The 12999-nt window shown below is 39.1% G+C and overlaps 1 protein-coding gene across 18 annotated transcripts in view; it reads left to right on the top strand.

The window, feature by feature from the left end:
• znf618 (zinc finger protein 618) overlaps window positions 1-12999 on the top strand; it is a 111184-nt gene that overhangs the window by 63597 nt on the left and 34588 nt on the right. For 17 of the 18 annotated variants that reach the window (XM_068012613.1, XM_068012620.1, XM_068012606.1 and 14 more), the window contains 3 exons: window positions 5689-5778; window positions 7649-7729; window positions 10601-10690. In XM_068012613.1, the coding sequence (XP_067868714.1) occupies window positions 5689-5778; window positions 7649-7729; window positions 10601-10690 (261 nt within the window). The remainder of the gene's footprint in view (window positions 1-5688; window positions 5779-7648; window positions 7730-10600; window positions 10691-12999) is intronic. The other variant, XM_068012616.1, reaches the window with a different exon arrangement.

Raw genomic sequence — 12999 nt, 5'->3', positions numbered from 1 at the left:
CGGGCTGCTCAGGCCCTCCTGGCTCACCCCTGACTTTTTGGCTGGTGGGCTGGGTCCCCCACCCAATGTAAAATTCCGGCCCTTGTCTCAAAATATGCCGTTCTAATGAAAAAAGTCTCAATTTTCAGCAGTTTTTTTGTATTTGTATTTCTTCATGGCAGTCAATATCCTGGTGAATATGCATTGTACCCTCAGTATTCTTCCTATAGTCTTATACTGCAGGCAGTGCTTTTAACTGAAGTCTTAAGACTTCTATATTCTGTAGCTCTGAGATGAAAGTCCTGAATTCCATTGCCTTTTCTTGACAGCCATATCAGCCCTACGTGCTGCCTTTGGTGTCTTGTGAAGCTATTCCCCAGAGTACCAAGCTTATCTCTATCTGCTGTTACTGTTTTTCCAAAGTACAACATCTCACACTTAATGACATTGAAATTCCATCTACAACTTTTTGGCCCATTTCCCCATCTCATTGTCATCCCTTTTCTAAAGAATTCACTAACCTCCTATTTGGTATCATCTGCAGATTTTGGCACAGCTCCCTCCAGGTGTATTTACAAATTATGTATGTGCACAGTGAACAGAAATAGTTCCGGAACTGAATCTTGTGGGATGCTGCTGTCTACTCCCAACCACTGTGGGAGTCGCTGCTTTGGACTCTACTCTCTGTTTACTTCCTTCTCACCAATTTTTAATTCTGTTTGCTATCCACGAAAGTCACTTCAGGTAACTCAAGACTTCTTGAAAATGGAGGGCTGGTTTGAGTAAATAGAGAGGGAAGTTAAACAAAGAAACCAGCTGTACACAAACAAAGGTTTGAGTGGAACAAAAACTGCAAGCTAAAAATAACTTTTCCCCAGTCTGTTTTCTCAGCAGAAGTATGTTTAGCTGATTTGTCTTCACATAAAGCTTTCTGCTTTTCTTGGCAACTAGTCAGTCTTCTGTGTATTTGCACACAGGGTGGTCAGAACCAAGTGCACACTTGGTTTTAGAGGGTAGGGAGGGATATTTGGACCACGTTGCACAGATGTAATTTTGTCTGCATTTTAAAATGAAAATTTCTTTCCTTATTTATACATATATTTCATTATAAATTCCTTTGTCAACATTTATAAATGGAATTACCTTTGTAATCATGCCATACAGCCACCCATCAATGGAAACACCGCTATAGGATGAAAGATGCATGTCCAGTATGACTAGCTTACATTGACTGTTTTCATTATCAATGACGTCAAAGGAATTTATAATGCAAAAAGGCGCCTGGAAGTGTGCTTGGGCATTAGATTTTTAATATATATATGTGTTTTATTTTTGTGAAACCTGCAAGAATTTGCTACCATGTCAGTTCTGTTTGCATAACAGTGTGTCTATAATATGAGATGAGCTTGATGAGTACAAATGATGGTTTGCTTTAAAAAAGGTTCAGTGCCAAATTTGTTTTGAGGTTTGGTTCGATTTGTGGGCAGGATGACAAAAAATACATTTTGTAGATGTACACACTATCTTTTTGGTCTTGGGAATCTACAGGTGTTCTACCTCAATTTGTTCCCTTCATTCCAGGAATCAAGTGAACATTTTGTTTTGGATGAATTTAGATGGGTTGGAGGAAAGATGCCTTGAATTCACAGAATAAGCTATTAATAAAATTGTTGCTGCTCTTCAGTTCTATATCATGTGATACATTATTTATAATGGCTACTTGTTATAATATTCTTGCTTTTATTATCTCTTCCTGTAACTGAATGATTTCAGGCAGTGGTTGTGGGGTGGGGGGGGGGGGTGGCGGTGGGTGGATGCTGTGGTCATGGTTAGAATGTCTGATTTTGACATTTTTCCTAGCTGATTGCGATTTACTGATCCTTCATGTTCACAAAATAATATGAATTTAAGTTGAATAATTCTGCATGGATGCGAAAATGCTGAGTATTTGCAAATCTTTTGAAAATAGAGAAGATGTGAGTTGTGCTTTTTTGTATGTATTTTTGCAAACATTTGGCCTTGGATTTTGAATTGAGGAGTAAGTATGATATTGGTAATGTATGTGAGAACAGTAATTATGCACAGTGTAGCAGAGCACTGAGTTTAACTCGTCCGAAGAGACTGAGAGAGAGAAAATATCTTGATCACGTCTATCAATTAGGAGATAATGGTTTCATTGGCATATTTTGTTTACAATGCACAGATATTTCAGTCTTCACTTGCATCTTGAGTTGCTCCAGATAGGGAAAATGCTTTATAGTAAATTTAATTTCTTTTATTTTTCTTTAAAAAGCCAAATATATGACATTCTAATGGGGTGCAGTGGAATTACCTGTGTGTATTGTCATTAATGAACATGCATGTTGTTGTGTTTATTAAAAAAAGCTTTGTGACACAAGGTTAAAAAAATCCATTTTTATCCGGCATCACTCAGGATTAATGCAATATATATCAAACATTGAGGCTTGAATGGTAATTCAACCAGCTTTGGATGAGACCAAACTACCTAATTCTTGTTAAATAACTGGACAGTTATGTCAGGATAACAGTATTCAGAACCTCTCTTTTTTATTTATTTTTTTGCTCATTGAAATGTTGCATTTCTATTTTTATAATCCTGCTGTCTGGTTCATTTTGTATGGCTGTAGACTATTATTATTGGCAGTTCCTTAATTATTTATTGTGCAGTTCGAAAGGTTGCCTTCCAGACAGTGGAAATCATGACAACATTGTCCTTTTTAAGGCAGCCAGACAAGCTCCATGATCTCGCTGCCCACTTTTGTATCGTAGTTTTGTAATCGTCCTCTTCCCCCGCCCACTTTCTCTCTCCAATTGTTGCTTCAGCCCTGTAGCTCACATCTGGAAGTAAATTTTGAACTGGTTAATTTTAACACAATAGCAAAATACTGAGGATGCTGGAAATCTGAAATAAAAACAAAATGCTGGAAATACTCAGTAGGTCTGTCAGCATCTGTGGAGAGAAAAACAGTGATGAAAGGCATCAACCTGAATTTTCTGTTTTTATTGCTGTTAATTTTGTTGGGTTCATTATTTTGGTTGCTGTTTGTCTTCATAAAGGTTTTTCAAATTTCTTACTTTTCCTCACGCACTCTTGAAATTGATGCTTGGTTTTTGAAGCTTTCTTTTCCCCTCAATTGATTTGTGTATCAATTCAGCAGCATTTGAAATTGCAGTTCACCCTTCTTGATGTCTGTACCAGTTAAAGTCAGTAGCAAGATTTTAGAAATGTATTCATTTTTGTCTCTGGAACCGTTCTGGTATTAAACAACAGTGCTGATTGCATTGAATTCCCACATCATGTAACTCCTTGTAATAGCCAATCTATTTTAAGCACTCCCAGAGGATGTAATATCAATACCTGAAATGATGGCAAGTAGTAAGAAAGGATGGTATTGCTGAGTTTCAAATGAAACTTCCAAGTCCGATTTACATTCAAAGCATAAAAAACACGTGCACTTTGGGTCAGATAGAAAGTTGAGTGAAAGATTCTGTTAGTCAGTCTGGTTCTGAGTTGATTTATCTACTGGAATGGGATGCTAATCTTATGGGCACTGCCGCTCACAAACCAGAAGCAAGCTACTTCACATTTGTATGTTTTTGCCTGCACGCTTTTTATGTTTCATGCAATGACTCAAATCGAGTTTACATTCTGCAGATTAACCAACAAAAAATCAGATTAACCTACAGGAAGAAGGTAGGAATGGGAACCGGGGTTGCTCCATCAATATGCGATTGCACTGCTTGCATTATGATTTCTCTCTGACTGGCTGTTTGGTATTAAGTGAAGCCTGTTCCAGCACAGACCAGCTGAAAGGAAAAAAGAAACAAGTTTTGAACCTTCGTGGAGCCAGTCTAATATTTCTGCTCACTTTCTGCCATGATGTACAAATACTTTGTGTGTGTGTGTGTGTGTGTGTGTGTGTGTTTTGTCCCAGAACTGTTCTTTTTCTCCTCTGCTTAAAAACAGTGTGTGCCTTTAAGACTGAGCACAGGGCACCAGCTGCAGCTGTCCCCAGGCCATAGCAGGAGAGAGAGAGGTCACATAGTATGTTTCGATTTGACTGTGTAAAACTGGCAAAAAAACAGTCTGAACCAGTTTGTTTTGAGACTCACAAGAAAGTGTGCTGACGGAAAGAGCTGTCTATTCTCTCAGCAGAAATTCTACAAGGAACTACAGGCTGAGTTAATTGCCTAAGGAAAAAAAAAGCCCTTTTTTTTTTAAAAAGAGAGCATTTGTATTGCTGAAGGTAGCCAAACTCTTTTTTTTTTACTTCCAAGCCAGGAAGTATTTGCTTCAAGATTGAATCTCCCTCGACTGTTTGCTGGAATTTGAAGTAAAGTTTCAACTGAGAGACTGTCGGGTTTAAAATTCAAGTTGACCGATTGCTGTGCTCATCATTGAAAGAACTGTTTGATGCTTGCCGCAGCCGAAGTGTTTTCGAATGCCTATCAAGAACAGAGTATTTCATCAAATCTGCGTGGAGACTGAGTAGCATTTGATTATTTTCACATTAGAATACCTCACCCATTAGGAACATAACCCACAAAGACTACTTTATTTATTCTTAAACAGCTAATTTTTAAAACATCATTTTTTTAAAAAAAAGAAGCTGGTTAACCTTGATTTTTGAATGTGTGTGTGAGAATGGGGAGTTAGATTAGAATAAGCTACAAGGTCTTTAGTCAAGGGTTTATCTTAATAGTGTTTAAGATTTTGTTTTAATAAATTGTTAATTTGTTGTATAAAGATACCTAGTTTGGTCTGTTTTATTCTGGGGGTTACTAGAGTGTTTAATTGGAAAACTTCAATTATATGCTACGACCTATGGAGTGATGGGACTGAATTGACAGTGCATTGCTCCTGCCTCAATCGTAACTCTGTGTGTGTGTGTGTGTGTGTGGTTTCTGAAGTACATGAAATGCATTCTTAATCTCAGTTTGTGGTAAGGGATTTTCTTTCGGTAATAATACCAATGACAGAAGTTCTGGTTGACTGTTATCCCATTCCCATCCCTTGGGGGAGAAAAGTTCCTGTCTTGAAATTGCTGACACACAGGCATCAGCCATTCCCTCCTTTCCCTTGTATCTTGACCCAGTGATTATTCTTTGTTTATGAACCTGGACATTAATGTTGACAGATTATTTGATCCTTCAATGGGGTTGCTAACCCTTCCACATTGTCCAGGGGGATCAACTTCCTGGGCACTACTGCTAGCAACCCAAGAGAAAAGTGAAGTTCATGCTTTGAATTTGTGATTCCACGTGTTTTCTTCGCCTGCTCTTTGGCGACCTCTTAGTTCTGTGCAACAGCAAAACCGTATGCAAAAATATTCAATTGGAGAGAATCCAATCTTTGAGGTGTAAGTAATTACACTTTCAAACTGTAGGCAAGTGTCATGTGATTAGTTGTCACATGATCAAATGCCATGATCAAACCTCCATGAATACTTCTGACCAGATTGACAACCCTATCCCTCCTGCAAAACTGACAAAAAAAAATGTAAATGAGCAAATGTAAAGATGGAAAAGGCACTCAAGTAGTGTAGAAGTAGTTTCATAAAGTAAAAACTACTTTTATGAAATTCTGAAATATAAGAACTTAATTCCCTAACATTATGGCAGTGATTTTTGGCTCAGGAAATGGCAAGCAAGCCAAGTTATTGACCTTTGTTCCCTCTTTATTTCCAGAGAATTTTAGATACATGTGTGACATCTGTGGCAAGAAATACAAATATTATAGCTGTTTCCAAGAACACCGGGATTTGCATGCAGTAGATGGTATGTATTTGCAAAGTAGTTGCTCCACTTTGTTATGGATTAGGACAGATGCACCCAGCTGATAATTGGTGCTCAAATAAATACCAACTTCAAATTTGTTGGGGAATTTCACATTTTGTAAATTCCACTGAATACTAGAGTCAAAACATTTTACCTCTAATAAAAGCAGGAAAAAGTTGAAAATACCTGAAATAAAAAGTTGTTGCTTTGTATCTTTGCAGTAAAGAAGTGAGACCTTGTATAAAACACAGAATGATCAATGTTCCCTCTAAGGTGCACAGATGCGTAGCAACCCAAAAGACATCGCGCACGCCACTCACAAGTCCCGTTTAAGATAATGTGCATGCATGGCTGTGCTAAAAAGTTAAAGGTGCCACACGTTGAAATGAACAGTTTGGGCACAACCCAAAAAAAATCAAGGAAACATTGGAAATCATAGTTAACTAGTAATTCTTAAATGTTTGAAAACCACATTACATTGCTTGTCAAGCCCTACTTATTTTAAATTCACCCTGGATAGCGAAGTATAATGTGTGCTTGAAATTTTTGAACTTGTGTCCAGTATTTTTAATTATAGATTTTGTATGAAATCTAAATTTTAAGGACTTTTCAGCAATATAACAGGGTGGGAGTAATTGGGGGTGGGAAATAAAACTTATCACACAATTTTAAGGTGTATGTTTAAGTGCCATTTTTCATCTGTCAATACATAAAAGAAAAATCTAGGAATAATATTGGAAATCACAGCTCGCTTATAAATAACTTTCCTTTCTAATCACTCATGAAGCACTTCTGTGGGTGAGTAGTGCAGTGGGATTAGCACAAAATCCTTTCACCTCTAGGATCCAAGGGATTCTGACTCTGAAGATGTGAGTTATATAATAAGTGTGCATTATTTTAATCAATTTCCTAATGTGCACAAGCCCACAGCACGATGCCATCTGCAAATTAGCAGCCTTACACCAGAGTGAGGATGATCAGTGTAGTAAGTGTAAACCTGCATTCTGCTGAATTAAGCTGTACTCTTCTGCATTTGAGGCTGAGGCACATTGTTAGGGGAGTAAAGTGAACTTCTTAGTGAACTTGATCTTTTAGTACCTTAACTGGGTATGCTTAATACTGTCACCAAGTGATCACAATTAGGGGAGGGGGAAGATGATAGAGAGAGAGAATCAAGTGCCTTTTGCCTGATTCACAAGATGCATCATAATGATAAAACTATTTAAACGTAAAATAAAAGTAGTGCGAACAGAAGAGTATGTAAATATAGTTTGATTAATTTTGCTCAAAGCTGTGTAAATATTTGTGTGGATGATGGGCCTTTGTGTGATTTACACTCACTTCACTGTTGAACTCAGATCAGCTTTCTACTCTATCAAAATTTTCTTGTTTTGTCTTTGCCAGTCAACAGTTTCACCAGTTCAAATGGTAGCATATTTGATTTTACCCAAACTGAACTCAGAGTCAGTCAAGTAAAAGTGACCCTGTTCACCTCTTCCGAAAGGCTGCTGATTAAGATTTTGACATTTACTTTGTTGGTGTAGTAGGTATCAATCTGCAGTGCTGTGGTGTGTGTACAGCTAAGATGCTTGGTTTATGTGTCAACTAAAATTGCTTATCTTAAATAATGAAATTAATTATGGTTATACTAGCATTCACTTTATTCAGTACTTTTGTAGTGAATATTGCAGAGAGATCAGGATATATTTGTTACCTGATAATACTGGAAGGGAACACCCCAGCAAAGACATCCTAAAAAAACTTTGAACTGTAAGGAGAAACTAATTCTTGAGGGGTAGAAAAGCTGTTGTATAAGTTGATGCTGTTCCTTTGGTGTTGTAAATAAAACTAACAAATCTGTTAATTATAGATCCTTATGATCATGCAGTCGAGACACCAGCAGAGGTGAAAACTGAACAGGTGGAAGAAACTGTCCGCAGCCCTGGATCAAGTATGATTTCTTTTTTATTATTGGAAAAAGTACATGCATTTTGGGAAGTCTGCAAACCTTTTTATCACATGGTACTTCTATATTGACATAAGAGGTTGTTTGCACTGTCAAGTGCATGTTGAAGCCATGCTCTTTGGAAGGGTCAGGGTAATTTAGAGGTGTGCTTCATGTTCAGCTGAGTCCAGGAAATTTCAGAAATCCTGCCTGCATGGGGTTGTTGGGGGAGGGAGAGTTGACTCAGGTAGTTAGTATATATACAGCTTTCATAGAATGCACGAGAATCTTTTGATAGCTTACGGTGTTAGAAGTTAACTAATTGTTATCTTGCTGTGAGTGGAGTGGGAACTAAAAGGGCTTCAGACTGCGTAATACTTCCAGAGCTCCAGGCTTAGTCTGTACATTAAACTTCATCACTGACATATATCCAGCATATATGTTGTGGAGGGGAATGGTGTTGGGCAGCTATTACTGACACCTGTATTAACTTACCAGGATTCCCAGGGGACCTCTTTCTCCAGTGACTAGGTTCAATAGGCAAAGACCTCCTGGGTGTGTAGGAATTGAGAATCTCATTTAGTTTCAGTGCTCCTGTCCTGAATGCAGTGAATGACCAGAATATGTGTAGTGCTGTGCTTTTATGTCTAATCTCCCTGTAACAGTCATTCCACAGAGAGGTGAAATTTGTGAACCATTGGGCGAAATTCAGTACTCTATGTATTAAACTGTCCCTTTCACTTTTTAGTGCACAGTGGTATTTGTGAAGGTTTGCTTCCATATCTGCCTCCATTCTTCCTCTGTTGTCTGCCAATGTCACATTCCTTCCTGTATTATTTCTAAATGCTGGATGCAATATTGGGTTGGTGCATTATTGAATAATAATAACTAAGTGTGACAGTTTGACTTAAACAAAAGGCAGTGATGGTGCCATTAATACCAACAGGTAATGTAATGGAAAAATATGGACAGAATAGCTTCTGTGGGGCTATATTCTGATATTTTCAGTAACACTAATGTAAGAGTTTTGTAGAATAAAATTGAGATTTATTTATTTATTTAGAGATACAGCACTGAAACAGGCCCTTCGGCCCACCGAGTTTGTGCCGACCAAGAACCACCCATTTATACTAACGCTACAGTAATCCCATATTCCCTACCACCTACCTACACTAGGGGCAACTTACAATGGCCAATTTACCTATCACCTGCAAGTATTTGGCTGTGGGAGGAAACCGGAGCACCCGGCGAAAACCCACGCGGTCACAGGGAGAACTTGCAAACTCCGCATAGGCAGTACCCAGAATTGAACCCGGGTCCCTGGAGCTGTGAGGCTGCGGTGCTAACCACTGCACCACTGTGCCGCTTTGTATTTCATCTTGTTTACAGGTGATTTTGAATTATGATGAGAGTAGAGGTGGGCCTGTGGATAGCTAGCTCCATTAATGTTAGCTCAGGAAAACTTCCTACTTAGATTTATTTGCTTATAGATTGTCTATAATATAGTTTTAAACACAAAAACAAAAAGCATAGTGAGCACCAATACATTTGCTAACATCTCACTGAAATGTGTTGATTATGTAAAATTAATATCACTTTTAACTCTAATTGTGTAGATTTAATTTTCTTTGGAACTCTCCAATTGGAATTACGAGATCCAACACATTATACTGCAGCCTAGCCCAGTCCAGTCCACTAATTCTGCAAGAGGAAATAATAAATTTATTGCAATTTTCTTAATTGTTATTGTGTCACATTGCCTTGATTTTTACTAGTGCCGCATCATATCAAGACCAATTTGGGCATAAGTACATATTTCTATTTGGCCACTGAGAAGAGAAGAGGTTCATCAATAAATGGTCCCTCAATGTGGCAGTAATGTTTGAAATAATTTTCCAAAAAGATCTGTTAACTGGTTTTTAGCCCAATTTTTACAACTGGCGTATCCCAGACTTGATCTGTTAAACAGAAGTCAGATTTTTTTTTTATCAATACCAATTACTGAGAGCTTATTTACAAAGGATATTTTAAAATGTCAAATACCTAAGGAATGACTTAACTTTGCAGTAGGTGTCTATTATCTCTCTACTGCTGAACATTAAACTGGAAACGGCAGCATGATAACAATGATTCAGTTGAAAAATGCAAAGGGTATGCAAACCAAGGGAAAGTAATCTAAGAAATCTCCCCGGTAGTGCATGAATACACTGAAGCTCATAGCAAAAGTAAAATTGGATTGGAAATTGGGCCAAGAAATAATATTTTATTCAATCATTTGTTACTTGCGAACTTGTTTGGATTCTCACAGCATTTTAATTTAAATGTCATTGCCAAGCTGAAAGTTTTAAGTATTGCTGGTACCCACTAGGTACCATAATTGCAATTTTTATAATTATGTATGTAACGTTAATTAAATACACCAATATTTGTATTCGAACATTTTCAAATTTATATCACAGTGCACAATGAATTGCAAGAAGATGCAGTGTTCAGTGCTTACAGTCACTTCATTCACCTAAATTTATCTGTTTGCATCTGTATTATCCTTTGATGAAGGAATACAGCTTCTTCACCCATAGATATTTTCATTACTTAGCACAATATAGCTTCTTTACTTTAGTGCTGCTGGAAGAGAGGGGTTCTTGACTGGTTTCCCCCTCTCCTGGTGACAAACTGGTGATCACAAATTTAATTTGCCATCCAGGGAAAGTTAGAGTATAAATGTTAGCAAAGAGCATTATTATAACACTGTTCTTGTAGCTGGATCATAGTATTTTTCTCTAGTTTATCATCCTTGAGGATTGTAAGCGCTTTCCCACTGAAAACAAGAGCTGAGAGCTGGATGTTGGTTCTCACTATTCTGTTTTACTGTTCCAGAAACAGGTAGTTACATCTGTGAATACTGTGGCAAACGGTACAAGTATTACACACCTTACCAGGAACATGTGGCTTTGCATGCATCCTCTGGTATGTATTATGTTCCAAACCTCAATTGCTATATGTAACACATTGTTGGATCATGAAACGAAACAACTGAAGCGTGCAGGTAAACCAAACACCCTCTCCAAACCTTTGGGAATGTGTCAAGAGTGTTGTTTTTCTATTTGTTCGTGGAATGTGGACATCGCTGGCAAGGCCAGCATTTATTGCCCATCCCTAATTGCCCTTGAGAAAGTAGTGGTGAGCCACCTTCTTGAACCATTGCAGTCTGTGTGGTGAAGGTACTCCCATAGTGCTGTTAGGGAGGCAGTTCCTGGATTTTGACCAGTGAAGGAACGGATAGTGTGCGACTTGGAGGGGAACTTGATGGTGGTTCCATGTGCCTGCTGCCCTTGTCCTTCTAGGTGAGAGAGGTCACAGGTTTGGGTGGTGTTGTCGAAGAAGCCTTGGTGAGTTGCTGAAGTGCGTCTTGTAAACAGTGTACACTGCAGTCATGCCATGCTGGTGCTGGAGGAAGCGAGTGTTTAAGATGGTGGATGGGGTGCTGATGGGGTGCCAGTCAGATGAGTTGCGTTGACCTGAGCTTCATGAGTGCTGTTGGAGCTGCACTCTTAAACAAGCAAGTGAAAAGTATTTAATCACACTCCTGACTTGTACCTTGTAGATGGTGTAAAGGCTTTGGGAGGTCAGGAGGTGAGCCACACACTGTAAAATACCAATTCTCTGACCTGCTGTTGTAGGCACAGTACTAATGTGGCTGGTCCAGTTAAGTTTCTGGACAATGGTGACCATCAGGTTGTTGCTGGTGAGGGTTTCATCAATGGTAATGCAGTAGAATATCATGGGGAGTTGTTAAACATTCTCGGAGGTAATTGCCTGGCACATGTGTGGCATGAATGTTAATTGCCATTTGTCAGCCCAAGCCTGAATGTTGTCCAAGTCTTGCTGCATGCTGACACAGACTGCTTTTTCTGAGGAATTGCGAATGGGACTAAACACTGTGCAATCAGTGAACATCCTCACTTCTGATCTTATGATGGAGGAAAATTCATTGACGCAGCTGAAGATAGCTTGAGCCCTGAGGAGCTCCTACAGCAATGTCCCTGGCTCAGATGATTGATCTCGTCACTATCTTCCTTTGTGCTAGGTATGACTACAGCTAGTAAAGAATTTTTCCCCCTGATTCCCATTGACTTCAATTTTGCTAGGACTCCTTGATGCCGTACGCAGTCAAATGCTGCCTTGATGTCAAGGGCAGTCATTCTCACCTAACCTCAAGAATTTAGCTCTTTAATCCATGTTTGGACCTGGACTGCAATGAGGTCTGGAACTGAGTGGTTTTGGTTAACACAATCTGAGCATCAGTGAGCAGATTATTAGTGAGTAAGTGCCACTTGATAGCATTGTCAACAGTACCCTCCATCACTTTGCTGATGATTGAGAGTAAGGCTGATGAGCAGTAATTGATCGGTTTAGATTTGTCCTGCTTTTTGTGAACAGGACTTACTTGAACAATTTTCCACTTTGTTGGGTAGATGCCAGTGTTGTAACTGTATTGGAAGAGTTTGGCACAAGTCTTCAGTACTACAGCCAAGATGTTGGGGCCCACAGCCTATGCTGTATCCAGTGCACTCCGCTATCACGTGGAATGAATCAAATTGGCTGAAGACTGACTGCTGTGTTGGTGGAAATCTCAGGAGGAGACTGAAATGGATCATCCACTCAGCACTTCTGGCTGAAGATGATTGCAAATGCTTCAGTTTTGACTTTTGCACTCACGTATGGGCTCTGCCAATATCATTGAGGATGGGAAGGTTTGTGGAGCCTCCTCCTCTGGTCAGTTTAATTGTCCACCACCATTCACAACTTGATGTGCCAGTACAGCAGAGCTTTGGCTTGATCATTGATTGTGGGGTTGCTTGACTCTGTCTAAACCATGTTGCTTCTGCTGTTTAGCATGCATGTACTGTAGCTTAAGCAGGTTTACACTTCATTTTTAAATATGCCTGGTTCTGCTCCTGGCATGCATTTCTGCACTCTTTAAGTGTGGGCACCAATACTGCTTTAATGGTAATGGTAGAGTGAGAAATCTGGGCCAAGAGGCTACAGATTGTGGTGGTATGCAGCTCTGCTGCTTCTGCTAACCCACAATGGATGCCCAGTTTTGAACTGCTAGATCTATTCAAAATCTATTCCTTTAACATGGTGGTAGTGCCACACAACAGGCTGGAGGGTGTCCTCGGTGTGAAGACAGGACTTTGTCTTGACAAGGACTGTGCGTGTTACTCCTGTCAATACAGTCATAGACAGCTGCATCTGCAACAGGGACATTTGTG

Source organism: Heterodontus francisci, chromosome 32 (assembly GCF_036365525.1).
Source record: "Heterodontus francisci isolate sHetFra1 chromosome 32, sHetFra1.hap1, whole genome shotgun sequence".
NCBI lineage: Eukaryota > Metazoa > Chordata > Chondrichthyes > Heterodontiformes > Heterodontidae > Heterodontus > Heterodontus francisci.
Note: the sequence above shows the minus strand (reverse complement) of the source record. Positions and strands in the feature narration are given on the sequence as shown.